Raw genomic sequence first — 23,718 nt, 5'->3', positions numbered from 1 at the left:
ACACCGTTATGTAAACAATGTAACGGGAATCGAACGCAAGCACATAAAAACTACTAGGGAAGGCCTAAGGATATGCTTTCATTTGTACTTGAAGTAAGAATGTATACCAAAAACAAGTTCGAAGAAAGAATGAATGGATGGAGTAGCATGGTGGAAAGGGATTCCGTAGACCTGCAAATAAAGGAACTTGAAATTGTTATGACATAAAGCAAAAGAAAGTGCAAGTTATTCTTCCTTCAATTTTCAGTCCGGATTTGTTAGCGAGCCGTCTCTCATCTCTCTACTTCCCTACTTTCATTCCATGTAAGTTTTTTACTATGAAAAATCTGAGGGCTTATTTGAAAGTGCTTTTGAAAAAAACCAAAAAGCACTTTTGATGAGAGAGCTTAACCAATTCTTATATGCCAAATGCCCAAACTGTCTTTAAACATTCTTTAAGCACTCTTTCATTACTTTCTACTGCAGCTGAGCAGGTGTTTCTCCATCTTCAAGAACAACAAGTCTCCATCTTCAAGAACAACAAATCTCGTGTGAATTTTCCTTTAAAGGTATTGTCTGTTATTCCTCATCCAAATCTGCAAGTCCTTAATATGAATCTATATCAGGAAAATTTGCATTTCTATCATGTGATTATAATCCCACGAACCATGCTCAGGACATGTCTCTGAGCTTGTGGCTGTGACATAAACCATAATGTTCGATTCAGTAAATACTGAAAGCTTTGAGAAAAATCAGTGAAACGAGAAATTTCTCTTAACGAGTTTCATTTTTTGCAGTTTGACGGTTGACATTGCTCAAGCTTCCCCGTAACATTTGTTTACTCGTTTTTGGATTGGTTGCTTCACTTCCTTCTTTCAATCTCGATACCTTCCTTTCTCCGGAAGAAGCTGTTAATACAATACAAATAGATGGAGTAGTATGGTGGAAAGGGATTCCGTAGACTGCAAAGAAAGGAAGTAGAAAATTGTTATGATATAAAGCAAAAGAAGGTGCAAGTTATTCTTCAATATCAGTCCGGATTTGTTAGCGAGCCATCTCTCGTCTCTCTACTTCCATACCATGTAAGTGCTTTTTTGCCATGGGTAATCTATTTCATTTTATATAATTTACAATTTGAAATAGTAGGGATGAATTCTTGCTTATTCAAATTTGCATGGATAATATTTAGGCTATGAGTTGCATTTTTTTTTTTTTACTATTGGAAAATATCCAAAAATCGATTGACTTATATGATAATGAAAAGTTCTGTTTCAACCACTTTTACGGGCTCATTGGAAGTGCTTTTGGCATAATTAGTGCTTATTAGTTATTATACGAGTAAAAACATTTTGTTTGAAAAAAATTAGAAATACGTTAGTTGAATATAGGAAACACTTGAAATGGGGGTTTCAACAACATAAAGAAGTTGGAATTGGTTGTATAGGAATCACTTAGAAATGCTTGTTGCTAGAAGTGTGTTTATAGAGACATTAACGTTGAATTCATATAAAAAAAATCCAAGTGCTTATTGAAAAAGTACTTGAAAGTGCTTCTTGAAGAAGCATCTATCAAGTGTTTATCCAAAAAGCACTTCTATGATCCAAAAACACTTTTTAACTCTTATTCCAAAAGAAGCCAAAGGCTCATCATTGAGGGTTTTATTTTTTATTTTTTTATTTTTTAGTTGAAAGATAGGAAATTTATTAAACTTAAAAACGAATAAGTTACATTTGCATTTTTTTGCTAAAATATTAAAAGGGAACTCTAGTCATTACCCATTCCAACCAAATCTCCCGTCATGCTTATTGACGTATGCTGCTACCGAGTGGGCTGCACGATTGCATTGACGAGGGGTAAAGCAAAACCTCACCAACTGGAATAAGCTAGCCATCCTCCAAATATCTTGGGGATAAGTCTCAAGAGTCACATCGACCGTGATCTCATTATTTAGTATCTGAATCAATCCCTTGGAATCCGATTCCACCACCAATCTAGTACTGGCCTCCATAACATCGCTCCCCACAACCGTCTCCAAACCTTGCCTAATCGTCTCCACCTCTGCCATATTCGCAGCCCCAAACCGCCCCTCTCCTACCCTTCCCTTAAGCTTTGGGATCCCAGCAAAATCCTGAAGCACCCACCCTACCTCTCCCTCCTTCGTGTCTTTTCTCCATGCCGCATCACAATTCAATTTTAGCTCCCCAAATGAAGGTTTCTGCCATTGCCCCGCACCCTCCTCGAGCCCCACCCCTGGACATTTCCCTTCCCCAGACAACCTAGAATCCCTTTGATCCCCTCCATCCCCCATCGTATCAATCATAGCATCCCTAAACTCCTCCACATGCCGCTGCCATAATTCCACAGCCACATGCGGTAGAATCCACACCCCCTGGAAAACCACCTCATTCCTGCATTTCCAAATACGCCAAAGCCCAAAAACCATCTGCTGCAATATCAACTCGGCATCCTCCTCCTTCTCCAAGTGCTTCACGATTCGCTGCCAACCCTCCAAAAAATCATTGACCCCCATACCTGCCATATTAATTTGCAACGACATCCCAAACCAAAATGCACGGCTAAACTCACAATCAAAGAAGAGATGAGCCTCAGTTTCATCACTCGCTCCGCAAAGTTCACACCAATTCACTACTCGGATCCGCCGACGCTCCAAATTGTGCCTCACCGCCAAAGCTTTTCTACTAGCCTTCCAAAGAAAAAACAGGAGTTTATTCGGGACTGCAAGAGTCTATATCCTTTTCCACATCCCTCACAATGCACCTGGTGAACTTGACATCCCGCTCCCCTTCCTCCCAAACTCGCCATTTTTCATCATCTCCATCTCAACATGGTACCCGGACCTCACCAAATACAACGCATTCTTAGTATAATGCCATATTCGTTTATCCTCACACCCACTTCAACTAATCGGTATAGTTCGAACCAATTCCAAATCCTCCGGGTCCACCATAGTCGCAATCTCCTCCATTTTCCACCCATGCCTATCCGCCGTCATCAACTCACACACCTTTAAATTGGGAGCCCCCTGTGAGATCCTACATCGTCCAGGGAGTGGATCCTTTATGCCTTATATGTACATGCTCCCCTCCCTATAGCACGAGGCCTTTTGGGAGCTCAATGGCTTCGAGTTCTGTAGGAACTCCGAAGTTAAGCTAGTTCGCGCGAGAGCAATCCCACGATAGATGACCCACTAGGAAGTTCTCGTGTGAGTTCCTAGAAACAAAACCGTGAGGGCATGGTGGGGCCCAAAGCGAATAACATTGTGCTACAGTCGAGTCGAGCCCGGGATATGGTGGGGGTTCGGGCCAGGATGTGACAATTTGGTATCAGAGCCAATCCCTAGCTGGAAGTGTGCCGACGAGGACGTCGGGCCCCTAAGGGGAGTGGATTGTGAGATCCCACATCGCCCAAGGGAGTGGATCCTCTGTGCCTTATATGTACATGTTCCCCTCCCTATAGCACGAGGCTTTTTGGGAGCTCACTGGCTTCGAGTTCCGTAGGAACTCCGAAGTTAAGCGAGTTCGCGCGAGAGCAATCCCACTATGGGTGACACACTAGGAAGTTCTCGTGTGAGTTCCCAAAAACAAAACCGTAAGGGCGTGGTCAGGGCCCAAAGTGGACAATATCGTGCTACGGTGGAGTTGAGCCTGAGATGTGGTGGGGCTCGGGCCGGGATGTGACAGCCCCCTTCCTCAACACCGGTTTAAATGAATGAGGCTTAGGAAGCCAAATATCAGCCACCTTGACCGTGTCCCCGTTCCCCACCCTCCACCATAGTCCACGGTGTAGAATTTGCCTCCTCAAGAAAATGCTTTTCCACCCCCACGACGATTTATTTTGTTTCCTCGCCTCCAGGAAGTATGAGTTTGGAAAATATTTATCCCCAAGCACCATGCTAAGCATCAAGTCCTATTTCTGTAGCACTCTCCAACTGATTTTAGCCAGCATAGCCAAATTAAACCCAATCCTCCAAGTTTGACAGCAGATGTCAAATTTATTAAATGATTTTTTAATAGATTAATATAATATATAATAAATGTTGTGTTTTTTATGTATTTGATTGGTTGCTTCAATTATTGGACTCAACAAAAAGATAACTTTTTTTATTAAACGACATTACTATTTAACATATGGGATGAAGCAAAATATTGTACAAAATGTCAAATTACCACATAAGCCATTAAATATCATTTTGATGTTTAAAATTTGGCAACTCATTTGGAGATACTCTTAAGTGCTTGATTTAAGGGCTTGAATTACGTCCTCAAGCTGCAGGGACTCGTTTTCAAATATTAAAGTTGTTCGAAAGTGCTTAAAAGACGAGGGTAGATACTTTAACAAGATGATAGCTATATCATCGTCTTTGTAAGTTTCTTCGACCTTTTGAAAATTTGCTAAGCAATTATGGAACCTGCATACATGATCTTCAATATCACCTCATTCTTCCAGACAAAGACCGAATAGTTCAGTCTTGAGAAACAGTTTATTAGACACGGTTCTGCCCATATAAACCTTCTCCAACTTGTCCTATTCTTCCTTAATAGTCATCTTTTCTATAACGTAGGACCTGACTAATTTCGTGAGATGAATCTCGATGGAACTCTTGGCCTTCTTGAGAATATTGGTCCACGTCGTTTCTGTCAAGGTTGTAGGCTTCTCACCAAGGAGTTCATCATCCAAATCCTGAGGTATCAATACATTCTTCATCATCCTTTGCCAATCCGTGAAGTCATCCTTGCCGTCAAAATGTTTTAACGTAGGCCTTAAGCTTCCTAAGCCTGCTACCTTCATTCATCTTGTCATCGCAAAACACCTTGACCCAAGCTCTTGATACCAATTGTAAAATTTCAGCTGCCCTCTAGATTATGTTCTTTGATGTATTTGTCAGTAGACTAAACTCAACAAATAGAGAACAACTAGAAACACAGAATATTTGTACTGGTTCAGCAGAACTTTTGCCTACGCCTAGTTGTGATTTTTCTAGATAGAGAAATCACGACTTATTTAATTAATAATAGATTATACAATACTTTTGCAAACCATAGAACTAATCTCATTCCCTCTCTTCTCTTGTTTGTCTCAATTTTTCTAATTCTGGCCGCACCCTATTTGTAAGTACAAGGTGCTGTTTACATGCCTATCTTTCGATTAAGTCTCTTAATCTATTTGTAATAGGAAAGCACACTTGCATTCATATTCTTGATTCTTTACTAATCTTTGTACGACAATAATTTGTGCATCTTTAGCTTTTCTAATACAATCCTAAACAAAATAGAACTCTAAACTGACGAGCAAAATCCTAACAAGCTTTACAAAGTGTGTTTCAAGACATGGGTGTCCCCTGATTCTAACTCTATGTATAACGAATCATGTTTCATAAACCATCTTGTTATGATTTCAACGGAAGTTGGTAAGGAAATGGCTGGCTCTTATTTTTGGCAAAAAAAAGTGTTACAAATTTATGTGCAAAAACAAAAGAACATCTTACTCAAACAATCACGAACCAATTTGATTACTATGTTCAGGACATATCTCTGAGCTTGTAACTAGGACATAAATCATAATTTTTTATTCAGTAAATACTAAAAGCTTTGAGAAAATGCGGTGAGACAACAAAACTAGATTTTGTGTAACTTTTTCTTAATGAGTTTCACTTTTTGCAGTTTGACAGTTGACATTGCTCAAGCTTCCCCATAACATTTGCTTGCTTGTTCTTGGATTGGTTGCTTCACTTCACTCTTTCAATCTTGATACCTTCATTTCTCCTGAAGAAGCTGTTAATATACACTATCCTGAAGAAGTTCTTATAAGCTATGTCGCTGGGAGAGGTCTTTATTTCTGGATTACTTCAAGTGTTACTTGAAAGGTTGACATCTCATGAGACGCTGAGCTACTTTAGACGCCTACTTGGCGTTGGCAAAGAGCCGAAGAAATGGAAGTCAATGTTGTGTACTATTCGAGCAGTGCTGAATGATGCGGAGGAGAAGCAATTGACTGACCAAACAGTGAAATTGTGGCTAGATGATCTCACAAACTTGGCCTATGATGTGGAAGACATATTGGACAAGTTTTCAACCGAGATGTTGCGACGCCAAATAAAGGAGAAACATGGGGCTACCACAAGCAAGGTATGGGGTTTGTTTTCTGATGTTAAATTTAACTGTAACCTGAGCTCCGAAATAAAGAAGATTACTGATCAGTTAGATGAGATATTGGAACGAAAAAAAGGACTTGGTTTAAATGAGGGGATGCCATCTACTAAGGCATGGCACATGCCGCCAAGTTCCCACCTGCCAGAAGGACATGTGATTGGAAGGGATACAGACAAGACGAAGATTATTGACTTCTTGTTGAAAGAAGCACCTCGTGCCGTTAACTTTCATATAGTTGCCATTGTTGGTATGCCTGGAGTGGGAAAGACAACACTTGCAAGGCATGTTTATGATGATGACGCGACGAAAGAGTTTAACCTAAAGGTATGGGTATCTGTGTCGGATGACTTCAATCTTGAAAAAGTGACGAAGGCAGTTCTTGAATCCGCCACATCTGGTCTTGCAAAGGAGTTCAAGGAATTCAACCAGGTTCAAGAAAGTTTGAGTAAGGAGCTCGCAGGAAAAAAGTTTCTAATTGTTTTGGACGATGTTTGGAATACATGTGCCTATGATTTGTGGATAAAATTGCAGTCCCCCTTTCATGTTGGAGCATTAGGAAGTAAGATAGTTGTGACAACACGTGATAAGAATGTTGCAAACATGATGGGATCCACTATTTATGAATTGCGTGGCATATCAGATGATCAATGTTGGGAAGTCTTTGAGCAGCATTCCCTCTTGGACATTACAAAAAGGCCGCAAAATTTTGAGTTGATAAAGGAGAAAATTGTTGCAAAATGTCGCGGATTGCCATTGGCTGCAAGGACTCTAGGAGGTCTTCTACGTTGTAAACAAGTAGAAGAATGGGAGGAAATCTTAAACAACAAGATGTGGAGTCTATCAGACAATAGTGGCATTCTCCCAGTATTAAAATTGAGCTATCACTATCTCCCTTCGAGTTTGAAACGGTGCTTCGCCTATTGTTCTCTACTTCCTAATGACTATGAATTTGGGGAGAAGCAGTTGATCCTTTTATGGATGGCAGAAGGTTTGATTCAACAACGAGTAGAGGACAAGAAACAATTGGAAGAAGTAGGCAGTGACTATTTTCAAGAGCTATTGTCCCGGTCATTATTTCAAAAGGCAAGCAAAAGCAATGATAAGTATGTAATGCATGACCTTGTTGGTGAGTTGGCGCGGTGGGCTGCAGGTGAAATATGCTTTTCATTGGAGGACAAGGGAAATGGTGACTTGCATCCAATGGCTCGTCACATGTCTTATGTCAGTGGTATCATTGATGGGGTTAAAAAATTTGAGGCCATTTCCAGAGTTAAACATTTGAGGACATTCCTACCGCTTCCACAATCAAGGTATAACTGTCTAACTCGTAGGGTTACATTTGATCTATTGCCAGAACTGCGAATCTTACGGGTGCTTTCTTTGAATGGCTATGCAATAACTGAGCTGCCCAATTCAATTGGTAAATTGTGGAATCTGCGGTATCTGGACCTTTCTTATACACGGATAAAGAGTTTGCCTCCATCAACAACCACTCTTTGCAATCTGCAAACATTGTTATTAGAAGGTTGTTCTACATTGAAGGCATTGCCAGCAAACATGAGTAATCTAATTAGTTTGCGGCATCTCAACAGTTCCATTGGATTGGAAGGAATGCCTCCGCATCTAGGTCGATTGACGAATCTGCAATCCTTGCCGTATTTTGTGGTTGGCAAAGGTAGTGATCAGTCTGGGATAAGAGAGATAGGGTCCCTATTGCATCTCCGAGGGACATTGTGCCTCTCCAGATTGGAGAATGTGGTTGATGCTGAGCATGCTAGTGGGGCCAAGTTAATAGACAAGGAGAGGCTTGATTCATTGAAGCTGGAATGGTCTAATTTGAGCGGATCGAGGGAAATGGGGCTGGAATGCTCTAATTTGAGCGGATCGAAGGAAATGGAGTTGGTGCTTGACATGTTACGACCTCCTAAAAATCTCAAAAAGCTCACCATTTCGCGTTATGGTGGATTGAATTTTTCATCGTGGATTGGAGATCCTCCGTTTTCTAACATGGTGCGTGTAAACTTATATGATTGTGCAAATTGTCATCTCTTGCCACCAGTTGGACAGTTGCCTTGCCTTAAAGAACTTCATATCAGAGGAATGACTGCTGTGGAAACCGTGGGTCCCGAATTCTACGGAAAGGGTAGCTTGCCTTTTCGAGTATTAGAGATTCTCGAGTTTTCTAAGATGGAGCACTGGGAGAAATGGTTGCCTTTCCATCAGGATAAGGGAAGTGGTGTTTTCCCTAGCCTAAAAGTGCTTTCAATCGAAGAGTGCCCTAAACTGGAGGGTGAGTTGCCGAAGAAACTTAATTCGTTATCAAAGCTTGAGATTTGTTGGTGCAAGGAATTGGTGGTGGAAGTTGCCAATTACGAACACGCGAGTGAACTACGCATCGATGGTTGCAAAGCGCTAGTGCATACTAGCGCAGAGGTTGACTTTAACTTATTAGAGACCTTGCGTCTTTCGATTATTTCGGAGCCGCGGTTGCAAGCAAGGGGACTTACGAAGGGAATGGGCAAGATTAAGGAGTTGGAGATTAGTGGTTGTGAGGAGCTGACGTCTTCATTGAAAAATGAGGATAGATGTTTCCCACACCTGATTTCTCTTGTTCGTTTGGTTATTGAAGGCAACTCTGCCCTGGTTGAAGATCTAGGAAAAGAATTGGAGGGGTTGCTGCAGGTATTAGCTTGGAAGCTTGAATATCTGGAAATAAAGAATTGTGGAAGTCTTCCGAAGCTGCCGAAGGGGTTGCACCAATTGTCGTTTCTTCAAGAGCTTCGCATAAGCAAGTGTGACAGTCTAGTTTCTTTTCCAGATGTTGGCCTGCCACCTTCTCTTAAAGTCTTGGAGATTAGATACTGTGACTCTCTGATGTATATTGCAAAATATCAGATTCCCCAAAATCTGAAAAGAATAGTGATACAGGGGTGTGGAAGTTTGAAATCATTAGTGGAGGAGGAGAAGGAGCTCGTTGTTTCTTGTTCATCTTCTTTTTCTGTTTCTCTTGAGCACTTGGAGATATCTTTTTGTCGATCTCTGACATCGTTATCACTGAGAGGCCAGCTTTACAGGGCGCTTAAACACCTTGAGATAGAGGGATGTGAAGGGCTAGAGTTAATAGCATCAGACCGGTTCTTCCACGACAATACTAATAATTGTCTTGAATATATTAACATTGCCATGTGTCGAAATCTGAAATCCTTACCGGAGGGCCTATGCCACCTCACCAATCTTCAAGCTTTTATTGTTTGCGACTGCGAAAAATTGGAGGTGTTACCGGAAGACATTCGCAATCTCACGTCTCTTAAGGAATTGAAGATTGACTGCTTGGAAGGTTTGACTTCCTTTCCTCCCAACCTGACATCACTTGAAATTTCTGAACTCAAGAGTTGTAAGCGGCTCTGGGAGTTGCACAAACTCTCCTCTCTTAGAGAGTTGTCGATCACAAGTGAAGATCCAGATGTGTTGTCATTTCCACCTGATGGGAAGGAGGAGATGTTGCTCCCCAAATCTCTCACTAAACTCACAATTAGTGGCTTCCCAAATCTGAAGAAACTCGGCAAGGGCATTCAATTCCTCACCTCTCTTCAGACTCTGGGACTATATAATTGTCCAAGGCTCGCATCCATTCCAAAGGAGGGCCTGCCTCTTTCACTTGGGCAACTTTGGATCTTTGGGTGTCCTTTACTATCAGAGAGATGTCAACCTGGAAAAGGACGATACTGGCCCAAAATATCCAACATTCCTGACCTAGAAATAGATTAGACGCTCTAAAGATCCAGGTACTTTCTGTTTCAAACAACATCAAGAATTTAATGTTATTTAAATCCAAATGTCCAAAATGTGCCAAAAACATGGCATGTAACCCATATACAACTTTCATGTTGCAAGTTTTCCACACACTCTTTTAACATTATCCGATCATATCGAGCTTTCTCCATGCAGCTGATCGAGCGGCCTGGTCCTTGGTGCATGAGCGCGTGGGTGACACATGAACCAGTTCCGGCACAAGTCTAGAATCGAGCTTATGCAGACACTATGGGTAAGTAACCTTCTGATAACATCCTCCCACAGAGAGCAGAGAGAGGAACATGCTGATACTGGAATACATTTATCATTGTATTATTATCTATATTTATAACTGTGATCGTCTCAGATTATGTAAGAATTCTACCGTGTACAAAATCTTTCAATAAAGTTTGAATATATACAGCTATCTTATTTGTCACGATGATGAATGAATCGAATATTTTACTGGTCTTTCTCCAAACCTCAGTCGCAGCGGTAAATCCTCATTTCGCCAGACATTGGTTCCAGCTCTGTCAGGTGCGTGAACGCAAGGTTCCCTCTCCTCAGGTCACCATGTATCCGGCAATCGCCAAGACGCACCCCATATTACCGGATTAGGCTTTTCTGGCATTTACATGATGAGCTCTTCCGCATCTTCCAGCCACCCGGCACGGCCAAGAAGGTCCACCATGCATCCATAATGTTCGATAGTCATGCACTATTTGTTCAAAGTACTCGTATCCCATTTCGACATGCCCCGCATGGGAACAAGCAGATAAAATGGCCACAAAAATGACTTCGTTCAGATACATTCCGTTCACAACCATTTCATTCAACAGTTCGAAACATTTCTCAGCTTCGCCATGTATGGCAAAACCAGAAATCATAGCTCCCCAAGCAACTGTATCTTTTTGTGACATCTTCCAAAAGGTTTCGTAACCGTGTTCATGACACTGTAGGCAAACACATCAGGATAAGATATTCTATTGAAAATCGACAAGGCATGGTGAATTTGCGTGACTGTCACATAGAACTGGCGAAGCCTCCCGGCATTTAGAGGGTGGTCAAAGAGGCCGGAGACAACCAACTGAGCATGCGCTTGTCTAACTTTTTGGAAATTGCTGCACATTTGAAGCAAAACCAGAGTGGTTAGCATTCTAACCGTGATTTTCAGAGGGAAGGATGGCAAGTTGTTCTGACTGGGAAGAGACGGAGGAGCGAGAGCAGCAATGGAGGGCAGCGGAGAGCGAAATGGGAGCCGCCTAAAGCACGAAAACGCGGTCAGTGGATGTAATGTTAATGGTTGTTGCAGATGCACAAGAGAGTTACGCAATTATATAGAGCTACAGAAACAAAATTCCAAAGCAAACAGATGATATGAAGATAATTGAATCTGCGTGGTCCCCACATCACAAAATCCAGCTCATTTTACACAGATCATTCAACGCGTTCAAGGGAAGAAGTAGGAGATAAAGCTCAAGAAATTGAAAGATTCTGCACTGTATTATGGCTGTCAAGGTATTGCACAAAAGGACTTATAAAATTGCAAATTACAAATGCCACCCACAGAGTGTTGATAATTAAATGGAAAGAATCTTATAGCTCTAGCACTTGAGGAAAAACATAGATGAAAACCAGATGAATGAAAAAAATTGTAAATTTCTCACGTCATAAGAATATACTAATTGCCGGAAAATGGTCTGGACATTTATAGTAACCGGGACAATGCTAGGAAGTCGGCAACAAGCATTAGCAATGGAGACGGATAGTGTGCGGTATGAGCCCCATTTACATCATTGGCCACTGCAGATGGTGGTAATGCAGGGCATATCAGACCTTCTTTACCGTCGTGGCACTCATTGGCGAATAGTCCTGGTGGGTAGTTTCCGTAGAGGTTGATGTAGCTGAACATAATTGAAGCGCATTCATTTGTCAGGTCATTAAGCACATCTGCGTAAGGGCAAGCCAATTCCTTGAATGCACCACAACACTGTTTAGCAGGGTATTGGGGTCCTTTGCATTGGCTTGTGATAACCGTGTAGTTCAAAAACTCAAAGTTCACTGGGCAACCTGCAGATAACAGGAGCCAAAATTTCATCAGACCAAGTTATTTACCTCCTATTAAGATCTACCAAAAAGGAAAATGGAACCGAAAGATATTAAGCGTCTATGTGATTCAGAACCGAAAAGAGATTCGGTGTGACGACATAAGCTTCCAAGTTTGTATCAGAAAATCCAAAACCAAAAACTTCCCATGATCCATCCTAAACATGCTTCTAGCCTTCGAGGTCTCTCAAAGGAACAAAACATAAGCTCCTTCTACCTATAATTCCCAAATCAATGGAAAAAAGTAGAGAGGGGCAAGTAACACCATTTTCCAACTACAATACGGAATATGGGCAATCAAATTGTATGAAAGGCTTCAATGGGAAGACAATACACACAGCACAATCAAGCTGCAGAATGTTTATGCATCGATTTCTTGGATTCAAATTGATCCCGATCTCAAGTTTCTCTACTTTCCATTTTACAAACAATAGCATTCGTGAGTTAAATTGTTAAATGTTATGGGAAGGGGATTGGTGGAGATCGAACCCGCACTAGGGTGCATAGGCATTATTGTTTTCCGCCACTGCGGTAAAGCGTCATCTCCAAAGCTCCTCTATTTTCTTTTTCCTATATGCGCGCGTTACAAAGTAAATATCAATATATCACATCCTATGTAAGCAGAGATATGATGAGCCACCAAGCATTTACAAACATACATCATTCTACGAAGACTCATCCAATTTAATTACTAAATTTCGATTTGATTTTCGTCAATTAATTTCTCAAAATAAGTTCGACATGGACTTAACAAATCCAAAACTCAAAATTCCAGAAAAGATACAAGCCCAATCCATCACCCTCCATTAACAGATCATAGCTCACAAACAACACATACATTCGATACGCTTTCATCCTCCAACACAGTAAAACTGAAGCAAGAAAAATCAATCAAATCAATATTTTCCAAAAGTAGAAACAATCGCTTCTACACCTTTTAGCACTGCATTTCAATTGCTAGAGTGAAAATTATATGATACCGACAAAGAAAGAACAAATTTTTCAGAGAAGGGTGTGAAGGAAATCAAACCTGTCTTGGCCTGCAGCAAGTTCCGGCCAATAGAAGCCTGAGATTCAAAGACACCATCTGCAGCCACACACAAAGAAATCACAAAGTTCAGAGCTTTGCTAAATCTAAGCTGATTTGAACCCCAACCCAGCAAAATTACAACATACATATACATATATAGAACTTCAGATGTTAAATCGGGCAGTACCTGAAATGAAAGTTGGTGAGGATGAAGAAGCAGGAAAACCCAGAAAAAGGAAAAGGAAAACAACGGAAAAGCAGAAGCAGAAGCTCTGATTCAACACCATACTTTCTGGGTTTTTGGAGAGAACAAAAGAGAAACCAAGTCAGAGATCAAAGATCTCTCTTTCTTGTCAGCGGGGGACTACTTTCTTTTGTTTTCCTCTGACTGCTGGCTCTCTCTGTTTTATTTATTCACCATATTCTTTTTCTGGGAAGATAACAAAAAAGACATTGTTATTTATTTATTTACCATAGAATTTAGAAACTGTGAGTACGGCGAGTCCTTATCCTTCGTGCTGCCCTTACCTCATTTCCTCAACTGAGAAGCCATTAGTTTTGCTAACCTTGTATGTGCCCTTTGGTCTTTTAACAACGAATATAGAGATTGGCCAACAAAATAGTGAGTTTAGTTGACAATCTTCAGAAAATTGAGCCATTTGTAATCGTTAGAAAATATAAAAAGCGTAGAGTGCGTGTGTTGTAGTTAAAACTAAGCCTTTTCTTTTATTATTTTGAGCATTTAACTAGAATTCAGATACTCTTTGTGATGATTAAGGGGATCCGTAAATCGTGTCCGTTTATCGTATATCGTGCAGTCAGAAATCATTTGAAATATTTTTATTTAAAATTAAACATAAACAGTATCTAACAAAAATTGACTGCCCAATATACGATAAATGGACACGATTCACAAATTCTTAGAATCTTCACCAAAACGATCCGGAGAGGATCCTATTGGATTTCACTAGTGGTTTCTGTTTTTGTCGTTTTTTATTGTCAAATATTGATCTCTAGTTTCTGATCATGTTAGGCTGAGATTTTCAACTAATGGACTGTTACATCCTTTGGCCAACAAAAAACTATACTACTACATTCAAGTGAATAATCTAAAACTGATATATTTTACGATTTCTCTTGTTCCTGCAAAAGATGGTGAAGTTTACGTCCCCACTGCTTCAAGAAAAGCACATTTTAATATATATACCTCAATGTTAAAAGATGTCTCAAGTTCAAATCTCTATCTCTTGTCGGTCTAAATTTTATGAATCTAAATTTTATGAAAAATGGATATCCTAAACAATAACATTCAATACATATCCCATTCAATTTGAAGTAATGGTATAGTCCAATACCTCTCGATCTTCACATATTCATTTAAATTCAAATCAATAATGTTATTTGGAAGCATAAAATTGATGCTCTTATTGATATACGCTATCATTTTTTGTAAAATGCTATTCATATTAAAGAGTGTGAATAAATATGCAAATTTTGTGTACCTAAATCATTTTTGTTCCATTTTCTATAGTTGTACTTGGTACTTGGTGGGGTGTTTTTTTTTTTTTTTTTTTTTTTTTTGGTACGTTATTTGGTGGGGTTTTGGATGTCACGTTGCTCACGAAAACGACCAATATGCTTTTATCTTAATAGAATTGCGCGTTAGCATCAACCTTTTCCAACCAAAGTGCTGCTGTCACCGCAAAGAAAATAATGATCTAATTATGTTAATAGAATAATACGGTCCATTTATTCCTACCGATTCTCTTCCTCTAACGACTAATTATTTAACTCACTAATACTATTATTTGTTAAAAAAAAAAAGTCCACCATAACCAATTGGTTACTATTATGAAAGGGGTTTTTTGTAACCATTGCGTCTTATACCAATAATTGTTTCTATTTCTGCCCCTGACCAAGATCTTGCACTTCTAAAAAAAAATGCATAAATGAAAGTTCGAAATAGGGTAAAAATCCAATTTCATTATATATCAAGGATACTACAAAAGAATGAAATAAATGAAAACAATCAAAATTCTGAATTCCTTGTACTGCAATTAGCTAGATCAATGAGCCTCAACTTCCAAACCATACAAAACCCTTTGGGACCAATCTAAATCTCTCAAATCTAAACTGAAGTTGTCTTCCCCTAGCATACTTGTGTAGTACACATGTGTAAGCTTCTGAAACGTTTGCCAAGTCAGCAAACTATCAGAAGCAGCCTGATGACTCTTCCCAGCCACACGATCAACCCCAAGCTTGTTAGCCACTCTCTCTAATCCTCCATAAATCCCTCGAGAAACCCTAATCATGCTTTTGATGTCGTACACTTTTTTCCCAAAGTATATGTCCATCATGCACATGAAACTGTTAATGTCCGGCGGCAACCAGTCGTCAGTCAGCATCTTGATCAGGTACCCGAAATCGTAAGCGCTATGGAAACCCACCCATGTCAACTGGGACTTCTTGGAGAGCAGCGAGGATTTATGCCACAGCAAGGAGAAGTCGGAAGAACGAATACCCTTTTCCTTGTTTTTCAAGAAATCGATTCCTTGCTTCTCAAGTAACTGAATAGAACTTATATTCTGAAGGTCACGATGGACATCGAAGTCCCTGAAGTTGAACTCCCATATGTAGCAGCTATTATTGCCGAAACTGGGCAAGTTTCCGTTGTTATCGGAGAGTGTTAGACCTAACTGGATTATGTTGGTGTTGTCCACGTTGGCCTTCATGAGCTTGTATTTGGACGCCGGGGTTGGTAAGGGGGTGTGGATATCGGAATACTGGAAAACTGTGCCAGGGAATTCGGTGTCTATGGAGAGGAAAGGGTAGTAACGAATCATGGACTGCATTAGAGCAAACTCGGATTCCAAATTGTGCTGCCATACATGTCGAATCTCAACTTTCTTCATGGTCTTTGGTATTAGGGTTTTTGCTGAATTTTCTTGGAATGATGTTATGCTCTAATGAGGCCTGGCATAATGATATATATAGAGAGGAAGTTCATACTCCGAATCCAGGTGAAATTAGGAAATATGTAGTCTCTATTTCCTACTGGCCGACTTTGTTCCAAGAGAACGTAGGAAACCCTAGCCGAAAAGAAAGCAAATGTGATATAGAAAACCTTTTGCGCGTCTAAGTCCCGAAGTCCCGGATATTTTTGAAACCTAAAGTCAAGTGTAATATAGGATTGGATTAGCTAATCCAATCCTATATTTGGTGATCAAGGGGACAACTAATCCTTACAAAATTGTGGGACAAATCATCCCGGTACTCCTATCCTAAGTTACCTCTCCGGTCCTAAGTAAATCTTATCCTACAATCCTAAGTTATCTAATCCAATTCAATCATTGTCACCAAACATGACCTAAATGTCTTGTAATCGTATCATATGTAGCCTCAAATATCTTTTTCCCTCATTCCTTCATTCTAAACATACTTTGTACTCAAATTCATACCTTTGCACTGAAGCCTTGGTTAAGACGAGTCTTTGATATATCCAAACATCCAAGGCTTGTTTTATTTTTATTTGGTACGTTAAAGGAAATCGAACTCTGAGCGAGTCTTAATCTTAACCGACTAATCTGAACTAATCTTAATCATCTTAACATCGAGACTTATCATATCCAAGTCAAAATCGCATTACCTTCTCATAAACATCAAATTGGCAGGATGCAAATGGTATTTCCCATGGTGTTCAAGAGAGTCCTTTGGAATACTGCATAGGCTTATAAGACCTGAGGGTCTTTTTCTCATAACCAGAGCATCAATCGATAAATGATTTACAGTTTCACCAAGAAAAGTGAACTATTATTACCACTTCAAAAAGATCATCCTGCACTCAATATACAAATTTTATGCTCATGTTTTTGTACAATGCATATGATAATTTTGGAAAATAAAAAGAGGGTGATGCTATTTACACACGTTTTACCTCCCGTACACCTCCTGTTAATTCTTGTTCTTTAATAATCTTCAATACATTCGTTCAGACGGCCAAAAAGGGATGTGTGGTTAGTATCACTCTAGAAAAAAAATCCCCTGTTATGATGCTGGCTAGTTTGTTCATCAAGCTCAGCGTTCGCCATTGAATACAATTAACATGGAGGAACTCTAGTGATTTCAGTATTCCATCATATACATTGCAATGGATCTGGTGTGGGAGTTTAGACCTTCAAATTCCTCCAAAAAAAAAAAAAACACTATGCCGAATTGTACAAAATTGTACAAGATTTCATTAATCCTTTTTTCTGTTTATCTCTGCACTTTTCTTTTTGTCTCAAAGCAGCAGAAGGTTACACAGCTCCATATAGCTTTGATTGAGAGACAATTTCAAAAAAAACAAGAGAAATAAAAATAAAAAATAAAAAAAAAAAAAAAAAAAAAAAAAAAAGATAAAAAGAAGGGGCCTTCTCTGCATCATAATTCTTAAACCACGCGTGTATAGCCTTTCCCGCTATGAGTTGTTACCTATTCAACAAAACGGTCTCTTTCGCTGCATCAAAAAGGGCCTCACCTATGTCAGATTTGGCTCAACAAAACGAAATGCTACGAAATGAACATTAGCTCATTGATTGTAGCTACCTATAACTATATGCTTTTCTACCTTCTTATTGATCATATTTCGATGACAAAAACTCCCCATAAGACTTTCCTAATAAAGGCTTAATTGATAACCCGAAAATCAAAGTCGGTTGATTTTCAGATAAATTTAACCACGGAAGTTAAGTTTTTGCATATAGACTTACATGAAATTTAGATTCCTGTAGATTCTCCAACAACCTAGCAATCTCTAGTTGCTTTACCGCTGCAGCATGCAGCACCTGTAAGGCCAACATTGAAAAGAAAATATTGTTATCTGTGCAATTGAAAGATCAATAATCAAATGGCTAAAAGCATTCAAATATAGCATACCCTTTTCGTTTGCTCGAGATCATATTCAACAGACTTAATCCTTTCCAACGAGTCCATCAGTATTCGCTCCTTTTCTAAAGGAATCGAAGCAGGCTTGTTGTTAAGTTCCTCACATGCTTTTTCTAGTTGCTGAAGACGCTGTAAACATGGCTGGACATAGTCTTCTTGACTCACAACTTCAGGGGATGGTAAATGACTATTTGTGTTGCTTTCCACCAAATTTGATGGGTAAATGTTGTTCTGCTTTCTCCAAAATTCAAATTGTAGAATATGAGAAAATGGTATTAGTCTGACCAGGAAAGATACCAGCTTTTTTGCCGTACGAGTGAAGTCCGTCTTCTCAATTTTGTCCTTAGTTGCGTCAAACCTAAGGTTAACTGAACTACCTGAAAAGACGCATGAACTTAGGAAATAATAGTCGAAATGCATAAGCAGTGGTAATACAATTTTTAGATTTATAGAAGTGTCGACAAAGGAATTTAGTAAATAATAACTGGAAATAAGGTTATAATAATGTGTTACCTTCGGAATTTGATGTTGCTTCAAGAGAAACATTATGATCCTGATGACATCGTACTCCTTGAACACTTGTTCCGGCTTTCTCAACCAGAGGAAGATCATCACAGCTGTAGTAAGCATTTGGATCTGATGCCTTGACGTGTGCAAGACAGATTAATCAATATACACACCAACATATGCAGCACATCTTTTGAACCAAACAAATCATAAAGAAAATTAATCTTAAAACTCACTTCTTCATCAACTGCATCCAAAGGAGGAAATGCAGAACTCCTTTGTCCTAGTGAAGAACAAGGATCGTCAATATCCGATCCTGATTCTCCAACTGATGTATCGCTTGTTCTACCCTGATAACAAAATTAAAACAAATAAATAAAAGAATTTATGTGTCACCTTTTCTGAACCAATACTAGATCAAGTACTACAAAAAATAGTTCTGAACTAACCTTCAGTGGATATATTTGAATATATGAGTCAAATTTCTCCTGATCACCAGACACTCTAGAAATTTGCCTTACAAATGTTGCTTCGGCGGCATGCAGAAGCTACAAATTAGAGACACTGGGTTAAACTTCGCTACTCACTTCAATAAAGAAATTGAAGCCTGAAGCCACTATACTACTCATTTAGAAAGTAAAATGATGATAACCTTCATTATCTCGATGTCATTCCATGGACCTTTATTAGACCTAAGGCAGCCTCCTTCAGCTGAACATGTACATGATCCGCCTAGGAAGTCTGGTAACTGACTGAAAAGAGAGATATGTTAACAGTGAGCTGACAAGCACTGTCAAATGTCGATAAAAATATTGCAGAGTATTTATATATAATTATATATATACGCGCTAAAAATACCTTGAATCAATGACTTCCAGTAGTTTAGACAAGGATTTGGGATCCAAAACCTGGATTTTAGATAATTATCAGCAATCATGGCTGCAGGATAAGGAAAATACGATGCCACGGGCCTAGAGCAGTATCCTTTACCTGTATCTTTGCAATAGTCTTTACATCAAGAAATTTCTGTGCAGCTGGCCAAAGCATCTTCTTAAATCCAGGACCAGCATTGACAATGTACATTCGGTGTAGTGTCTGTGTATTGCAAAGAGTTAAACGCGCTTTACAAAATACAACAACCAAGCCTTATCCCACTAAGTGGCTGCTTTATAAAATAAAACAAAAATATTTTTCTTTAAACCAAAAATAAATTAAAGCAAAATATTGTTCAGGTTATTTGGATACCTCGGGGTAGTAATTGGTGTCTATCTTTGACATGGCAGACAAGAGATTTGCAGCAGTTCTAGTGAAATTTTTCATGCCCTGTATTTCAAATAACATTAGTTTTCTAGTTAAAAATCAGGAAATTAGCAGTGGCAGGAAAGGAAGTACCAAAAGCGGAGGAAAAGATGTAAGCATACCAAGCCTTGTACATCCAGTATAGTTGTTGTTGAACATATCTGCCTCTTTGCCGCAATTGAACAAGCAGGGAATTTCTCCTGCAGAGCTCTCTCAAACTCTTGGACATGGTACTTTAAGTATCGCTCTATACTGGTGATTTGCATTAACCTACTTGGATGAGCTTTTCCCAGTCTCTCAATGTAAACGGGTCTGCCTTCTTTATCAACCCCATGGTATCCTTGAGGGTAATATTGCAATACTTCATCAAGCTCTTCAAATTCAAAATCCTTCGAATTGATAAATTTGAGAATGAGTTAGAACTAAATCAACAAAAGAAAAATTTTATTCACAGCTTGCACTTCGAACACGCTACAACATTCCGACTGTTAGAGCCCTATCACAATTCAGATAATAATGGCTTATCTCCAAAGATGACATCCCGTTTCAAGGTCTTAGATTAATTAAATTTGTGCTTCCGAATTTCCTAATTAGACGATGACCTTAAATTTTCCTAGCACACCAAAGAATTCTCTTGCCTAAAAAGATAATACATCTATAGTTACATCATCAGATAAAATAATAACCTCATTACCTCCAAAATGGTGTCTGTTCCAAATTCTTTTCTCCATTTAAGCATTTCTTCCCATAACTGGAGTGCTTTTTCAATGTTAAGGTCTCTAGCTTTCAAAAATCTACATGAGAGTCAAAAAAAGATAAGATCAAGTTACTATAATCCACTACATCTGAATTGTCAACTGAATTGGCCACTATGTCAATAATATGAACAAATACATTGGAGGGATATTGACTGACCTCAACAAAGTATGGTAGTCATCATGCCTTGCTGGCAACAAGTCCATGTCAAGGAGTCTTTGACGAAACTCTTGGACAACACTCTCCTCTTTCGCATCCCGTACATCTTCTATGGAAACTGCTGGAACCCGGTAATCAATTTTCCTTTTTCCTCTTTTTTTAAGAGAATGGGTAAACTTACTTGAAGCATTTATCGCCTTCTTCTTGAGGTTGCAAATTCTTGAGCGTCGTCTCTCCTCTTCAGAATTCTCAAAATCTGATCTTCTCTCTCGGATTTCATCAAGAGCTCCAAAACCTTCAAGGCCTTCAGTGAACAGAGTAACATGCATAACCATCAGTACCACCATACGCAACCTTTATCTCGATTTCGCATTTTGTTTTTCTAATAAAACAAGCATCATGTTCCCTTCTTCAACCGGAGATAACAAATTCATCTAGCGTACCAGAAAGCATACCTGACATCTTAGTCCAATGCAGAGGCAAGATTTCCACTGTCTCTTGGCCCTTAATCTTCAGAGAAAGGAAGCGAATCCACCGCAAACTCTTGACATGAATGTCCCATATTCTGTCAAAATACAAGCAACGACTTAGGATTCGAATATAAGACACAAATACATCTTCAATATACAGAAGTTGAAGCTGAAGAACTGATATTGACTGACTTTATATCTACAGCAGAAGGTGAAATATGACTAAATAATTTGACTGCACACAAAACCAAAGTAACTCCTTAAAAAACATCAAAGTGTAAATATAAAAAAATCCTTCTAACCAAAAAAATAAAAAAAGAACACAAAATTAGCAACCCAGGTAAATGTAAATGCATATATCATATATGCACATTTGTGAAATTTCCTTTACTGCATTTGGTAAAAAATGAGAAAAAAGAAACAACTGCATTGTATTCTGGTATTTTCCCAAGTGACTTCCTACACCAAAACTTCATATCCTCATAAAAAGAACCTTATCACTATTCAGCCTCCCCTGAACTTCTTAACTCATCTTCCTGACAATTAAAACTTGCAAAAAAAAAATGTCACTTTCCAACATCTGCAGGCCAACAAAACACACCCTTTTAATATTCAATACCCAATTTTCCAAATGGCAGACAGATCAGCAGCTAAATTCCCCAATCAAATTACAAAAACCCCATTTTTCTCTACCTTCACCAGAATCAGATTCCAATCTCATCATCTCCAAATTTGCCACCTTTCCCAGATATCACTATCCTTTTTCCACAAATATTAACACACACAGAAAATAACTCACAAAAAAGCAGCCAAATTCCCAAAAACCAATCTCTCTAACTTCAGGTGACTAACTAAAAAACTGAAAAAATAAATCCCATCACGCAAACTCAATCAATCTCTCAGGAGCTCTCTGAAACTTTTACGAATTAGTGACAACAGTGAAACCGTCACAAAAGCTATCTGATAGCAACCGAACTATCAAGCTCTCGCATTCACACCTTCTTAAACGCTCTCGAATCCCCAAAACGCATTAAACCTCATCAATGCGGATAACCCACGTCCGGATCACACGCATTCTCCCTCTCTACGTAAATTTCCCACAAAAAGATCGAAAATTTACAGGAAAAAAAATGAGGAGGGAAAAGCAAAAAAAGAAACCTAGATTGGAAGCTGCATCGCAATCCGAGAAGCTCAGGCAATAGGTTTCACCCGCAGAGAATCTAATCCAGAAACAGAGATGGGCCGGGAGAGAGAAACGGGGGAAAAATTGAAAGTCGCTAGGAGATTTTCCCGAGAAAAAAAATGAGGAATTTTCTCAAGAAAATTGAAATGGAAGTCGGTAGGAGAATTTAGCACAAGGGAAAGGAAAAAAGCAAAAGACAATTCTCGGAAGCGAAAGAGCTCTCTCTCCTCTTCTCTCCTTCTCCTCCTTTTTCCCAGCTGTCCTCTCTCTCTCCTCTCTTTCTCTCTCCTCACTCTATTTATTTTTATTTTTATTTTTATTTTTATTTTTATTAAATTATGGCTTTTGGTCCGCTTATTTGGCACCGACGCCCCCAAAGATTTGCATACGTGGCGGCCTCTGCCTTCGTTTTCAGAATTTTAGTGTTTTGTACTTGTATATTAATTATTTTTTTTTTTAATTTTAATTTAATTTTGGAGGTGTTTGCAGGAAAAATGAATTGACGGTGGCGATTGGAGTCGGATGAAGCAAAGTGTTTTGTGCGCTTTGCTTCTCGTAGGGTTCGTTGTAACTTTTTTTCTAGCTGTTGCTTAATCACTCACGCGCCTTATTTTTATGTATTTTTAATTTTTTTTTTATAAGTAATATTGTGGTCATACTCCGCCACTTATATTAGCTAATTGTAATTAATTTATGAAATTTTTATTAACACTTCAGAAATCTCATTCTACACTACTCACAAGTATATTTTTATTTGTAATTATAGAAAGTTTGAAATACAAAATGAGATTTGTAGAACGTCCATAACAATTCCCTTAATTTATAGTTTGTTTGGAAGTGTTTTTAAAATAAAAAACTCTTTTAGAAAAACGTTTTTTTAAAATTTAAAAGAACTTAAAGTGCTTTCTGTAAGAAACATCAATACTTCCAAGCGAGCCCTCAAGCTGAGTTGTAAATTTTCGTACACTTCCCTTCCAAATATTAATCTTATGTAAGGAGGATCTAATATGGACAACGCACTTCAATAATCTACGAGGAAGGGGTTTCGGTGCAACTGTAAAAGTGCCACGAGAGTTGAGGTTCTGGAATTTCTATACTGTAAAGGGTTTGTCTTATTGGTTTCTTTGTTTTGTTGTAATGTACGATAAAATTTGACCTTCTCTTTGTTTTGGTAATGTTTCTTGTGAAAACAATATAACTCAATTTTTTGCATCCATATCTTTACGAGCAACAAGTATGATTTTACAACTCGTTTCATTTTTTTTTTTTAAAAGACAATATATTAAGAACTCAATCAAGTTACATCAAATGATGGAGAAGATCTTGAATAATAGCAGGTGGTTC

The 23,718-nt window shown here is 38.8% G+C and overlaps 4 protein-coding genes and 1 pseudogene across 4 annotated transcripts; 1 reads left to right on the top strand and 4 right to left on the bottom strand.

Moving 5' to 3' along the window:
* The first annotated feature begins 220 nt into the window (after nucleotides 1–220).
* Nucleotides 221–10,380, top strand: LOC137741339 (putative disease resistance RPP13-like protein 1). Its single transcript, XM_088679410.1, has 5 exons — nucleotides 221–303; nucleotides 466–548; nucleotides 777–1,061; nucleotides 5,661–9,934; nucleotides 10,098–10,380. Exon 4 carries the CDS (start codon nucleotides 5,811–5,813, stop codon nucleotides 9,915–9,917), a length of 4,107 nt encoding a protein of 1,368 aa, XP_088535536.1. The 5' UTR covers nucleotides 221–303; nucleotides 466–548; nucleotides 777–1,061; nucleotides 5,661–5,810; the 3' UTR covers nucleotides 9,918–9,934; nucleotides 10,098–10,380.
* On the bottom strand, nucleotides 1,751–2,992 carry LOC137743212 (uncharacterized). Its single transcript, XM_068483095.2, has 2 exons — nucleotides 2,921–2,992; nucleotides 1,751–2,683 (listed from the first exon to the last, which is right to left on the bottom strand). The coding sequence occupies exons 1-2, from the start codon at nucleotides 2,990–2,992 to the stop codon at nucleotides 1,751–1,753; spliced, it is 1,005 nt and encodes a 334-aa protein (XP_068339196.2).
* A 1,045-nt stretch (nucleotides 10,381–11,425) lies between the features above and the next one.
* Nucleotides 11,426–13,507, bottom strand: LLG1 (LORELEI-LIKE-GPI-ANCHORED PROTEIN 1). Its single transcript, XM_068483767.2, has 3 exons — nucleotides 13,265–13,507; nucleotides 13,078–13,134; nucleotides 11,426–12,011 (listed from the first exon to the last, which is right to left on the bottom strand). Exons 1-3 carry the CDS (start codon nucleotides 13,362–13,364, stop codon nucleotides 11,650–11,652), a joined length of 519 nt encoding a protein of 172 aa, XP_068339868.2. The 5' UTR covers nucleotides 13,365–13,507; the 3' UTR covers nucleotides 11,426–11,649.
* A 1,636-nt stretch (nucleotides 13,508–15,143) lies between these two features.
* LOC137743213 (putative CCR4-associated factor 1 homolog 11 pseudogene) lies at nucleotides 15,144–15,989 on the bottom strand (annotated as a pseudogene).
* Nucleotides 15,990–17,282: 1,293 nt separating this feature from the next.
* Nucleotides 17,283–22,656, bottom strand: LOC137742348 (phosphatidylinositol/phosphatidylcholine transfer protein SFH13-like). Its single transcript, XM_068482197.2, has 15 exons — nucleotides 22,350–22,656; nucleotides 21,177–21,286; nucleotides 20,722–21,025; nucleotides 20,501–20,600; nucleotides 19,929–20,195; nucleotides 19,753–19,830; nucleotides 19,498–19,602; nucleotides 19,366–19,415; nucleotides 19,160–19,259; nucleotides 18,957–19,055; nucleotides 18,744–18,857; nucleotides 18,514–18,643; nucleotides 17,992–18,377; nucleotides 17,826–17,900; nucleotides 17,283–17,572 (listed from the first exon to the last, which is right to left on the bottom strand). Exons 2-15 carry the CDS (start codon nucleotides 21,181–21,183, stop codon nucleotides 17,552–17,554), a joined length of 1,836 nt encoding a protein of 611 aa, XP_068338298.2. The 5' UTR covers nucleotides 21,184–21,286; nucleotides 22,350–22,656; the 3' UTR covers nucleotides 17,283–17,551.
* Between the last annotated feature and the right edge of the window lie 1,062 nt (nucleotides 22,657–23,718).

Source organism: Pyrus communis, chromosome 11, assembly GCF_041283825.1.
Source record: "Pyrus communis isolate YQ-2024b chromosome 11, ASM4128382v1, whole genome shotgun sequence".
Classification (NCBI taxonomy): Eukaryota; Viridiplantae; Streptophyta; class Magnoliopsida; order Rosales; family Rosaceae; genus Pyrus; species Pyrus communis.
The sequence above is the reverse complement of the archived record's forward strand: the minus strand, read 5'-3'. Positions and strand labels throughout refer to the sequence as shown.

What these genes read in the sequence shown, in the direction of transcription:
- LOC137743212 (XM_068483095.2), bottom strand. Translation starts at nt 2,992, where the DNA reads ATGACGGCGGATAGGCATGGGTGGAAAATGGAGGAGATTGCGACTATG. An exon ending in ACCCGGAGGATTTGGAATTG is followed by an intron (nt 2,684 to 2,920) that starts GTTCGAACTATA and finishes TTTCTTTGGAAG; the next exon opens with GCTAGTAGAAAAGCTTTGGC.
- LLG1 (XM_068483767.2), bottom strand. Translation starts at nt 13,364, where the DNA reads ATGGTGTTGAATCAGAGCTTCTGCTTCTGCTTTTCCGTTGTTTTCCTT. An exon ending in CTCACCAACTTTCATTTCAG is followed by an intron (nt 13,135 to 13,264) that starts GTACTGCCCGAT and finishes GTGTGGCTGCAG; the next exon opens with ATGGTGTCTTTGAATCTCAG. An exon ending in CTTGCTGCAGGCCAAGACAG is followed by an intron (nt 12,012 to 13,077) that starts GTTTGATTTCCT and finishes TGTTATCTGCAG; the next exon opens with GTTGCCCAGTGAACTTTGAG.
- LOC137741339 (XM_088679410.1), top strand. Translation starts at nt 5,811, where the DNA reads ATGTCGCTGGGAGAGGTCTTTATTTCTGGATTACTTCAAGTGTTACTT.
- LOC137742348 (XM_068482197.2), bottom strand. An exon ending in TACTGGATGTACAAGGCTTG is followed by an intron (nt 19,831 to 19,928) that starts GTATGCTTACAT and finishes TTTGAAATACAG; the next exon opens with GGCATGAAAAATTTCACTAG. An exon ending in TACAGGAATCTAAATTTCAT is followed by an intron (nt 17,573 to 17,825) that starts GTAAGTCTATAT and finishes TTTTTGATGCAG; the next exon opens with CGAAAGAGACCGTTTTGTTG.